Genomic DNA, 13,210 nt, shown 5'->3' on the forward strand with positions numbered 1-13,210 from the left:
TATTCAATGCAACATAAATACACTCCACATAATACCACTCAGTGCCACATAGTTGCACACCACATAATTACACTCTACTCAATGCAACTTTAATACACGCCATATAATACCACTCGGTGCCACATAATTACATGGCACATACTTACACTCTACTCATTGCAACATAACTAGACTCAGCGTACTACCACTCAGTACCACATAATTACACGTCACATAAGTACACTCTATTCAATGCAACATAAATACACTTCACATAATACCACTGTGGCACATAATTATATGCCACATAATTATACTCTACTCAATGTAACAAATACACCCCACATAACACTCAGTGCCACATAATTACACACCACATAATAACACTCTACTCAATGCAACATAAATACACTCCATATAATACCACTTAGTGCCACATAATTACATGGCGCACATTTACACTCTACTCAATGCAACATAAATAGACTCCACATACCACTCAGTGCGACATAATTACAAACCACATAATTACCCTCTACTCAATGCAAAATAAATACAGTCCACATAATACTACTCAGGGCCAGATAATTACACGCCACATAATTGCACTCTACTCAATGCAACATAGATACACTCCACATAAATGCACTCTATACCACATACCATCAATCAACATAAATGCACTCCACACATGACACAATTTCACTGAGCATAATTTCACTCAACACCACAGTTCTAGGCCACACAATTCAACTCCATATATTTCCAATACACACCACATAATTACACACCAAACAACCTATTTCAAATCCTCAACGTACCTCCAATCCACAGTATATAGTGTCACCACCTGAGCACCAGACATCATTCACCACCACCATTTTGCATCAGCGCACCACCTAAGCATCACGTCAGTCTGCCCTTGGAATCTGGCATCTGTTGATTCTCCCCTAGTGTCCGTCCGCTGCTTGTGTTCTAATTAAATTACTGTTTTCCAAACTCCACTCCCCCGTTATTTATGTCCCGCTCCCCCATAACAAACAAGCATGAGAACAGGCAGGAAGAAGTTGCCAGCAGTGCAAGTACAAAAAAACTAGAAGACTTTTTTTGTGTTAAAATCTTTTTTAACCAGGTTTTTCAGTTGTATATAATGTCGTCTTCGTTTGTATAAAGGTAACAAAAATGCTTAACACTTTTTATTATTACTTTTTCAACATAATGCACAGCAGCCACAATGCTTTACAACATAGTCAAAAGTTCTGGCTAAACACATAAGGTCCCAAAGGGCGAGACCTATTGGCTATGCCAATGCTTGTTTTACTAGTCTGCATGGACAACATGAGAGCCATGTATTATGTACAAAAAGAAGAGGGAACATATTCTCTCCAGCTGTCACGCTTCTCTCAGACCATCTGGAGCTGGGCAATCCATCACAAAATTCATCTTTTGGCAGAACACCTTCAGCAGAAGGAAGCGGCAAATACATGAGTGGGAACTTAATTCCCAAGTTTTCCGTCCATACTTTCAGCAATGGGGATTCCCTCAAATAGATCTGTTTGTCACAGTGGACAACGCAAAATGCTCAAACTTCACCTCCAGGATCCTACACCCTCGCTTTTGTTTCTGTTTGGAAAGCTCAGGCATACATTGCTCACACTGATTTTAGTAGCTCCCACATGGGCCCGTCAACCATGGTACACCACACTTTTGGAACTCTTCAGTTGTTCCCCATCAAAAGCTGTACCTCAGTTCAAGCCTTCTCACTCAGAACCGTGGAGAAATCAGACACCCAAACTTCAAGGAGCTCAATTTAGCAATTTGGCTCCTGACGTCATAGAGTTTGAATACTTAAATTTGCCACCAAATTGTATGACTATTCTAAAAGAAGCAAGAAAGCCCTCTACCAGAGCTTGTTATGCAGCAAAATGGAAACAATGTGTTATCTATTGTAATTATAGCAAAATTAATCCTCTAGCTGCTTCTGTCCAAAACATTGTTTGTTACCTTCTGCACCTACAGCAAACTAATCTAGCTTACACATCTATTTAATTGCACCTTGCAGCAGTAGCTGCATATTTGCGAAACCGACAGCATTTATCTTTGTTCAAAGTCCTCTTGATTAAAGCCTTTATGGAAGGCTTAAAAACCCAGAATACCTCTGGCACCGGTATGAAATCTCAACATTCTACTTGCAAGACTCATGGATCCACCCTTTGAACCATTGCACGATTGTCCTTTACAGTTGTTTTCTTGGAAGATTGCCTTCTTCATTGCAAGGTGAGTTGGTGATCATTAACCTTAGAAGAACCTTTCTTTCAGCTTCATAAAGTAGTTCTTCGCACCAACCCAAAATTCATACCTAAAGTAGTTTCTGCTTTTTCAAGGTGGATAGTCCAATTAATCCAGACATGCTAGAAGATAGAGTGGCACTTGGGCAGAAACTCAACTAGAGAGAAAGGAACAGTACTGGCTTTAATAACAAATGTTTTCATGAATGACATTTGTATAGAAGCGACATGGTCTTCTATACACACCTTCACAAGACATTGTGTGGATATCTGAGGTAAAAAAGGAGGCACAGGTGAAACAAAGCGCATTAAAACACATGTTCTCAAACACAAACATTTCAACCCAGCCTCCCAAGAGGAGATTAAGGAAGCTGTCTCTGTATAAGACATTATAACTATGTGATTATACTGTGCACAGAGTCCAGGAGTTCTCCAAAAGTGTACAAGAGCTCAATGTAAAACCCATGTGCTCTATTAATGGTATCGTGGGTGAGCAGCCTTGGGGCTGTAAGACTGTGGCGCAGCCACTCACCTGAAGTTCAGGTTGTCTGCAGGAGCGATTAACTTTTCTTTCTCCTCCTAGAACACCTCTCAGCACTACTGAACTCGCTATAGGAGTCCCGGCAGGTGTCCCATAGGGGATGTGGAATGGGACAAGAAAAAGAGAGAACTCTGCTACTCCACACAGCCTGGTTCAGCCCGGCACCCTTAATGTTATAGCAGAATTAACGGTTACGGTGATCAGTATGGATGGTTATGGTATATCTTGCTCCCAAGGGATGATGACACCATTCTTGGAAGGCGAGGTTTATGGCAAGCAGCTCCCTCTCTTTTTTTTAGAAAAATAGGCAACAGGCTGCAAACATCCTGTTTCAGGGTCTCGTTGCGACAGGACACCACCCACAGTAGTTTGTGACACATCCAGCCTCGACAAAAAAAGGTTGAGATGGATCTGGATGTTGAAGTAAAGGGGCTTCCATGAAGACCTTTTTAAGTTGCTGAAAGTCTTTATTAGCTTGTGATTCCCAGCAAAAAGGTTCCCCTTTTTAGGTCGAGCCTAGCGCAGCGCGCAAGTGCTGCTTTATGAGAGGCTGCTTGTGAGCGCTCCAAAACTTCCTGTATGTGTCTAGCAACTCCCACACATTTGATTGGCCTTTGCGTGTGGCTTCAATAATGAAAGCACCCAAATGGCCAAAGGCGGACACATGTTCCACCTCTTTGTTTATTGCTCACTCCCACGGCGTTTTGCTTGCGGGAGCAAGCAGCGGCGCGCAGGGTGGTATCTGCATTCCTTACAGTGCGTGCGCACCACTCGCGGTCTTGTTCTGCTGGTGGAAGCTTTTAGAAAATAGATGGCACTTTACATTATCCCTTACGTGTTTTCCAGCTTGGCCATTGCGCTCTCGAAGTAATAATAGAAAGTGCGCATTCAGCGTGGTTTCTCCCCAGGTCAAATTGCTCTTTAGGTCTGCTAAATTTAGCACGCAGCAGCAAGTGCGCCTGGGAGTTGAAGTCTTCCCGATGGACGTAGTCACCTGACCGTAATTTTATCCACCAGCTTTCTTAATGATCACGGGTGTTCTGTCGGCCACAAGGATTGTCTGCAGACTTTAACAAATTGTTTCTAGCTCAACCGGATTAAAAGTTACTAACACTGCAGTGGCATGTTCTGGTGGTAGGCTTTTCGTAGAGGTTGAATATTGAACTTTGTTGCTTATTTCTGTATGTTGGTGTCGGAGGGAAACTAATCAGACTTTGCTTAGATAGTGTTTAACGTGTAAAAAAACAAAAACAATTGGGTAATACATAACGTGCCGCATAATTTGAGCTTCTGTTTCATGATTCCAGTGACCAGTGAATAATACTTAAAAGGCATCACACGTAATGGAATTCCTTTTCAACTTGCACCAAAGAGTGATGCATTTGACACCTGGCTCGTTGATAATTGATCATCTTGGTGTTTAGTGTGCACATACATTTTTGCTCCTGTTGGTAGCTAGAGGACGGGCAGGATTTAATTTTAAGAGTGACTTGTATTAGCGACACAACTAAACCTCCTTACTTAAGTACAGTCATGGGGAAAATTGTCAAAATTAACTTTATTCTCTTGAAGAATGTGGCGGACCTTAGCGAGTTAACGAGGTTATAAGAAGGGATGATAGCACGCCTCAGTTTTACAAACGCGAGGCCTGATTCTAAGGCAAATACTGACCAGCTAATACCAAAACCCACAGGGATTTATTCGAAATTGACATTTCTTTCAAAATTCCATCCTCCGTTTCAGGGCAGCTATCCGCCCAAACTTTGTGTTTTCGGAAGGAGGGTGATTTATTGCTCGTGCTGCAAAAGTCTGGTTGAGGAAAGAAAGCATTAATCAGACCCTCTCCGCTTCTTAGAAAAAATTACCCCTTTCGCCTGCAGTTTTAAAATATAATGTTCATGAAGGCGACCGCAGCACAGACCCGGCGAGAAATAATTCAATGTTTTCTTTAAAAAAAGGCACAAGCCTCACTGAGCGCTTTAAGTGCTCTGCTTCTCCGTTGCCTTTTGGGCTCTGCCGACGGGGCCATTGGAGGAGGGGGCGGGGTGGAGCCAGGGACTCTGTCTCTCCTTTATTCTGGGAGATATCATGCATCTGAAAGCACCCCCGTCCTGTTAATCCTTTCCAGAGGCTTCAGAAGCAGACCTGCTAGCTGAGACACTCCTGGTTACTCAGCGAGTCGGTTTCATTTTTGCAACATTTCTTCCGCCAGCTTGTTAGTTTGTAAATGCATGAAGACAGGGGGAAGGTAAGATTCTTCCTGTTTCTCTTGTAAGCCATGGGCCGGACATTGGAGGGGGGGGAGGGGTAGAGCCGGCCATAGCATTAGAAACAAGATGAATCGTACCTTCCCCCTGTCTTCATCCATTCACGAATTAACAGGCTGACAGACGAAATGTTGCAAAAATGAAACAGACTCGCTGAGTAACCAAGAGGGTCTCAGCCAGCAGGTCTGCTTCTGACGCCTCTGGAAACTTTTAAGGCAGCTCTAATCACTGTGCCGCAGCTCTAATCACTGTGCCTCCTGCAGAGCCAGGAACTTGCACAGTAATTATCTGCCGGGTGCAGGAAGCAAGAGTCACCCACAAAGCATCGTCAGGGAAGCCGTTAACAAAAAGAAACATTCTTAGTGGAGTGCCAGAATTTCGAGTTCTTGCGGAGTCTGTGGATGTAACTGCCTGGAGGGAGGGCGACTGCGAGACGCTGGGTGAATTATACCCCAGCAATGAGTTTGTTACCTTTGAGGCGTCTCAACATAACTATGGATTAGGACCTGGCCAATTCTTAATACATGCTGGTGTAGCAGCCATAGTTCGTAATATATGGCCCACATTTCCGGCATGTCCGATCACATTGCTCACTTTCTGGGGACTGCTGGAACCAGGTGGGGGTTGCCATTTGGTCTCCCATTTCTACAGACCCATGATGGCGATTGTGTGCACATCCCATACCCTGCCCAGGCGTCCTGGCATAGTGAATTGGGAGCTCAACTGAAGGATGCGCAATGGAATAGAATATGCACGTTGGTTGAGTCTATCTCCTGTAATACCAGGTTTAAATGTTTCCACTTACATTTTCTTCACCGCACATATGTGACACCACAACTTCTACATAGAATTGATCTCAGTAAACCTGCCCCAGATGTCAGACTCCTGTGGCTTCTTCCTTGCATCTGGTGTGGAACTGCTCAGTGGTACATGCTATCTTGATATCTATGGTGGCGCATGTGGCTGCTGTAGTGAGAGCGGCGGACCTGATTGTTGGCCTTTTGGGCGATATCAGACGATGGAAGGGTCGGAAAATGGAATTTAAATTCCTACACTTGTTGCTTCTGACCAAAAGACGAGTTGAGATTACCTGGATGGGTTAAAAAGGCCCCAGTGTGGATAGATGTGTGATGTATGTGGCTGAATGGGCTGTAACTGAGGAGATGCCATTATGTTCTCTTCCTCCTTTGGTGACTCCTACACATTTATTTCTGGCCCCCTCCTTGGACTTTTAATTACTTTCTCTTCCTTTCCCCTAACCCATGTGGGACCCAGTGGCCCATTCTAAAGTGGGTGACTAATTTTATCTTTTCTTTACCCCTAGCTAGATGTCCTTCTCGTCAAGTGAGTTATATATATTTGGTGGGAGAACGAGGGAAGGCTTAATCTCACATCACTTCTTTGTTGTGGATTTATTAGGAAAATGTAGACGTGATGAAAAGGTGGAAGATTTGTGAGTACGGTCAGAACTCCTGGCCAGATTTGTAGAACCGGGGGCTCGCAGGTGCTTACTTCGACTGACTATGTCCGCTCCATTGATACTGATTCCTGACAGTCTTTCCTGTTGAGGTAGTGGAGCTTAACTTGGTTGTAATACTTCTGTATGGCTGTATATCACAAACTGTGCTAACCTTTCCTTGATGTCACTTGGTTGAAGATGTTTTTGTATTTGTTACCGTTATTGTATTAAAACCAATAAAAGATTTCTATAAAAAATAGGAACGCTTAAGTTCATCTATGGTTGATCTGTGAATATTAATATATTACATTCATGACCTTTATTGGAAATGTTGAGGTTTAATTTTTTCTCTCTGACCTTAGAGCTCCCTCAAGATATATCAGGACATCCAAGAGGAATACATTCATCTCAAAGAAGAATTTGAACAATCAGATTTTGGGTATGTGTCCTATTTAAGAAAAAGTTAGCAAAATTAATCGTTCTGTTCTATAACTGATGGAAGGTGATTCCACTTAGTAGCAGGATGGAAAATTGCTTCTTCAGAAACAAGAAAAAGTGGGTCATTTTAAGTGTTTTGCTGCTGAGATTAGTGTGTGCTTCCTCTTCCATAATCTGGTGCTGCCACTTCCTGGCCTGCTCCGAGCGGCTTGAACGTCACCCTCCCCATGAACCTTCTTCAGCAGGTCGTGTTACCACCTTTGTAACAGCATTCCATATCAAGGTAGTCTTCCCGAAGAGTATTGGTGATGGGGCAATTAGCTTCAAGGGCACTTGAGTCATAGATCCAGAGCCAGTTCTAGATGTTACCACCCTGGTTCACAGATCAGTATTTTCCATCCATTAATAATCTGACTCTCTACTAAGGACGTAGAGTTTAATGTACCTTATGTCAGAGTTTTAATGATTTGCAGAATGTAGCCTGTGATGAAAGCACTGGATTAAGAAGATGTATATTTGTAGTTTGTCTACATATATTAGAATTCAGGTTCCAGTAAACCCATCTTCAATGGACTCTCAACATTCTACCGGGCCAAAGTGAAACCAGACATCTACAGGTAGTCTTAGTGAGGCATCCGTTATTTGAATGACATAAAACTCAATCAATTGAAAAACATGTCTACAGACAAGGAGTCAGTCAGTGAGTTACATGAAGAATTGCTCGAACGGTTAAGATAAGCACGTTCGTCAACACAGTACCTTTATTGTAGTCATGAACATTGAATAGCCTTGCTGATGTGCAAAATACTATAGCTGTTCTTTTTTGTGTGGGGGAACGGGGAGGGGGTGTGGATTTATGATGTATAGACTGCACTGACATACATTTGTACTAGTGGGAGCTAGGTATGTGACAACATCTTTTATGAACTTATCAGGAAGCAGATAAGGTCAGTGGAGCCAAATAGGCAGCATTTGCCTGAGGCTGCATTTTAACAATGATCCTTTCATCAGTGTTGCAGCAGTATCTGTTATGTTTTGTACTGGCAGTTAATTTAGATCTTTTTTCTCAGCACCTCTGTTCCTTATCACTGAGCACTGGATTATGCCCATTTTGTAATTTATTTAACATTCAACTGTTTTACCATTCACTTAAGATGTTATTTTCTAGCCTTTTCTCCCTTGATTTTTTTAAAATTTTTCTTACTTTTCTATCAGTCTCTCATTGAAATGCCTCCACTGTTAGTGATGTACCTGGCTATTGCAAAAAAATTGCCAAAGCTTGGCTTCCCAGGAGGGAGCAAGAAGAGTATTCATACAAGCTGCTGGGTCGGTGAGTCGCTCCACCCCTTTCAGAAGTCAAGACACGTGACCGTGCACCATCCCAAACCAAGCTTCACCTGTATCCCCATTTCTCCAGCCCAGGAGAGCCAAGGAAGCAGTCGGTCTTCAGCCCTGTGTGTGGGTTCCTGTTCAACTCGAGAGAAGATGTCATCCTCATTCTGAACCTTTTGAACCATAGTTCTATCTCATATAGGTCCAGAGAGATCACTGAGTAAAATTGATGCCTAGTCCTAAGAGACCGGGATCTGGTTGGTCCTGGCTGGACCAGAGGCTCCGGTTTGTTACGCCAGTTGTGTGGGTGCCACAGCCATTGGAAGACATGACTGTAACCAGTAGATTTTTAAATCTAGGCATCTGAATTAAGTTATTGGCAAAGCTGATAGGTTTTGCGTTTTCAGTTACAAGCTAGGTGTATTTGTTTGCCCTAGCTTCACATTAATATTTGAATAGGCTCAGAAGGGAACTTAGATTTTGCATTCTATTCCGTGTTGACCATAAGTAGCGAACAATGTAACAATCACATGTAACTTATAAGATGGCGGTGGTACAGATGTGCATATTTTGATAAACAAAAACAATGTGATCTCACATCCAGAAGGGTTAGCGTAAAATAAGTTAGTAGGGACCCTTTTTTCTTTTGATCTGAATTTTCCAGTTCAATTTTTGACAGTAAGAAGTTATCACAGTGTATCTGTACACCAGTTGACGGAAAAGAAAAGTTTTCAGTCCGCAGTAGCTTTAAGGGTTTGCCTAGACAGAATTGTTTTCAATCACTGGGGTTAGCGGTCACCTATTATCACTTCCATGTGCATGCTTCCTACTAGTCATCTGCTATATGCTTCTTTCCTCTTTGTGTGTTTTTCCCTCCTTTGGAATGTAAGCGCATTTCTTGTGTCCTTCCACGACTCATTTATGTAGAAGCTACTTTTTTCTTTGTATTTAAACACTCTAGAAGGAAGCATCTTATTCAGCTAGCTCCCATATGTACTTCTCTCCCTCCCTGTTCCTTCCATTGTCGTTGATTGCCCCACCCTCCCTACCGTTGTCTTTGCTTGCCCCCCACTCCCCTCTGTCCTGTTGTTTGCTCCCACCCTATGTTGTTTTGCCCCCCACCCACTTCCAATAAGAAACCAGTAATGGCATAGCCAATAGGTCTTGCCTTTGGAACCTTATAAGTTGCTAGCCATGCAGCGCATTTTCCTGGGTGGAACAGCAAGCAGGCGGGTTCCCTTTAATTCCCTTACCAAAACTGGCTCCCACTTATAAAGTAGCTGTATTATCCATTTAATGTGTGCATTTCAAAAAAGCCACACTCATCTTCTCCACTTGGCCACTGGGGAGACTCATACCGTGCATGTAAATAAATGGTAGAGTCTGCTTTAGCCTGATATCCGACCGTTATAGTTATGCATGATGTCCAGCGGCCATGAAGAAAGAAGAAGCGGCGCACAAACAAGCTGAGGCAGGCAAGCAACCAGAAAAGGCGCAGGACCATTCGATGTAAAAAAGGAGTGTGCTAAACACACAATATGTAAAGCCATGAGTAAGGCTACATGTGACCGGGTCAGTCGCCACCAAAGTCAAAACACACCCAATACGGGGCAACAAGCAGCTTTTCACCAAAGAAAAGAAAGCATTTTGACCTTGGTATTTTTTTTATGTATATTGGTGATGTATTATGGACTTTTATGGTTTTTATTACAAAAGGTGAAAAAAGTTTTGTTTGATTGATTGATTGACTGGCATAGGAAGGAACAAATGGAAAGTGGTGGGCGTTGTCGATGGCCCCAGAGTAGATAGGAGAGGAGTTGGCCTAATGGCTATGGCGGTCGACCTCGACTCTGGGTAACTGGGTTAGAGTCTCGGCAATGACGCTGAACATCCTGTGATTGTGGGCAAATCACTTAATCTCCCCGTGCCTAACAAAAAAGAATATGTCCTCATGTAATGCAACTGGTGCTATGTAAAGTGCTCTGATACCCGATTCGGGTCAAGTTCGCGCTATATAAAACTCTGTTTAAAAAAAAAAAAAATACACGATGTCTCGCAGGGTGGCGACAAAAGGGCTAAAAAGGGCTTTGACCAGGAATCACCGCTGGCCGGGTCATAGCCCTTTTTTAACCCCACACCCTCCTTGTTGGATGCCCTTCCTCCATGATGCCTCCTGCCCCACCTGGATGAGGTCTATAGGCTTCTCTTGTAACGTCCAGGCATCTTCAATAGGCATGTTCTTTGATGTATCTCTTGCTTTTTTGGTGACAAAACGAACTCCGCTTTCGATCGTTCCAAAGAGAGCAAACCCATAGCACGTTCATTGGGCCTCTTTTTCTGCAACAAGGCTGTTCCACCAGGAATTTCGCCCTCTCCATGGCTATGGTAAAGGTTTCTACATCTGTCAACATCAGACTCCTCTAGCCCAACAGGCTTTACAGTACTTTTGTGGCAGAGGCCGCTTTCCTCAAAGGCAACAATGACAGTAGAGACAACGTGTGGTACCGTCGCTCAACGGCTGCAAATGCAAAACTACTTTAGTTTGTCTTTGCCGACGCACGCCCACTCTTTTGGAGGCAAGATGTAATATTCCTCCATGAGTGACAGGCATTCACAGTGTTTCAGCTTCTGTCCTGGATCTCGGTGCGTGTGACTTTGAGGCTGCTTGGATTGTTGATCTCCTGCATCCAACTGTTGACTCATGCCAGAATGTATATGTTGGCTCTGCAGTGACACCAAATATCTCAGTGGGCACAACATCAGAGAAATGTGTTGGATTGTATGCAGACTTCAGAGGTGACTTGAAAAAATCTGCAGTGGTGGCAACTGACTGCAATTAGATCATTGTTAGGCCTCCTCTCCTTAGCCCATCCAGAGCGGACTGTGGTGATGGATGGAGATGCTATATGGGTGGTTCACAAACACAATATTGTGTCAAAAATAGCACTGATTGGGGTGGGAGAATTTCGCTGGCAGAAGGAATTACCAGACACAGAGGTGTCTTCATTGGCTTTTATTTAAAAAATAACAATAGTCCAGACAAAACGAAGAAAAAAAAAATGTCTTCTTGTTGGGGAATTAGCGGTGCCTTACTCCAGGCATCGTCTCCATCACTGATGTCCAGGGCAGAAAGTCCAGACCAGATAAAAAGAAAACACGGTATCCGCGCAACGTGCTTAAAATATGGCGGAATTTCGGGAAAGTGGGTGAGGGAACTCTACACCCGTCATACAGAACCTCAGCGCAGTGTTTAGTGAAGAAACCATCACCTGTGTAATAAAGAAAAGGAGTCAAGCGGGCGTCAACCAAGCCCCAGTACTGCACATCAGGGAGTCCCCCCTCAAAAAGACTGGGTCTTTTCCTCTACCCGCCTCCCGCTTCCCAGGAACCTGGCACGCACCTGTGCGAGCCACACTCCTCCTGGAATGCGGCTGGGCGGCTCATGGTGTCCTTGGCCTCCTGGCTCTCGAGTCCATCTCACGCAGTCAGGTTCTGGCCGCTCCGGGTCCTGTCCGGCGTGGTTCTCTGCTCGGGTGGTCTGCCCATCGTCTTCACTTCTGTGGTCCGCTCGCCCTTCATCCAGCACCAGCCATTTGTGCCCCTCTTCCGACGTTTCGGACCTCTCAGGGGCCTGGCTTAGGGGGTTGTCAGTCAAAGGCGGCTGGGTCTTAAAGGGCCCGTAGCAGAAAAACACTACGTCTTCCCCGGTGGCTTATAGCATCTCATCAGTAGAGTAGGGGGGCTTGAAACAAAGCAGAAGGGTGGGCCTTTGAGGTGAGGTATGTTCTACTGTCCCCTTGTCAGAGTCCAGGGGACACAGACCCTGACCCCCCCCCCCCCCCGAGTCTTTCCATTTGGTGAGGAAAGGAATACGGGACAGAAAGTTGGCGTTCTGGGTTCCTTTCCTGATTTCGGACCTGAAAGGCAAAGAGCTGGAGGGAAAGGAACCACTGTAACATCCTGGGATTGTTACCTTTGTTGCGACTTATCCATGTTAACGGGGCATGTTCGCATGATCGGTATAGAGGATAAGATTCTGGTGGTATTATTCCATGGTGTGGAGCTACGTGATAAGATGTGGTATTATCTGCTGAGTAGAGGTATGTGATAAGATTCTGGTGGTATTATCCCATGATCTAGAGCATGGTGATAAGATACCAGTCTTATCTTCTTGTGTCGAGGTATGTTATAAGATTATATGTTTGTATTCTTCCTAGGGAGCACTGTCCCTGTTTGCAGGGTGGTGCAGCTTTATTGAGATGCGCCGGGTGCAAAAAGGGACAGGGCCCTCTCACATGTAATGCGATACCTTCAAGCCAGCTGCAAACTCACAGTAATTGAAGCAGCCGATCCATCTTTCATTGTGCAGGGGAAAACCTCCCCCACTTCAAAGAGGGTACATGGATCCCTCCTGCAGGCGGGTGCAGTGAGTGACGGCACATGAAGTACTGGGAATTTTAAGCCCAGCGGTGCAGGGGAACACACCCTATGACTTCGGGTTCTTCCTGTTTCAGACCTACAGAAACACAGAGTCTTCTGGGTGAAGTCAAAGATCAATTTATTGGCTGCAGACCAATTACAGGTATCCTAGAAGTACAACAGCGTGTATGTTCTCAGGAGACTGCCGAAAATCACAGAAACGGGCTTCTTCTTAAATACAGAATATCCTGCTTCAGGCATACATTCCTTAGTTTACGATATGGCCATTACATGTATACATTACAAACGAAAAGGCAGAGTCATGATGACCATCCCACATTCCAGTTAAGCCAGCCCGCAATTATTTACCCAGCAAGGCTCAGATCCCACATCAGATATCGATAGGCCCCAATAAACATGAGCATCTCCTGTTTGGGAAACAAGCCATAAAGCAGGAACAGTCAGATGCGAAAGATTAGCTGGAGGC

The 13,210-nt window shown here is 44.2% G+C and overlaps 1 protein-coding gene across 1 annotated transcript in view; it reads left to right on the forward strand.

Annotated features, from left to right (window-relative positions):
- ICE1 (interactor of little elongation complex ELL subunit 1) overlaps nt 1-13,210 on the forward strand; it is a 591,393-nt gene that overhangs the window by 136,361 nt on the left and 441,822 nt on the right. Inside the window, exon 6 of the mRNA XM_085606774.1 lies at nt 6,897-6,973. Within this exon, the coding sequence (XP_085462900.1) occupies nt 6,897-6,973 (77 nt within the window). The remainder of the gene's footprint in view (nt 1-6,896; nt 6,974-13,210) is intronic.

This window comes from Triturus cristatus, chromosome 5_2 (genome assembly GCF_964204655.1).
Source record: "Triturus cristatus chromosome 5_2, aTriCri1.1, whole genome shotgun sequence".
In the NCBI taxonomy this organism is placed as follows: domain Eukaryota; kingdom Metazoa; phylum Chordata; class Amphibia; order Caudata; family Salamandridae; genus Triturus; species Triturus cristatus.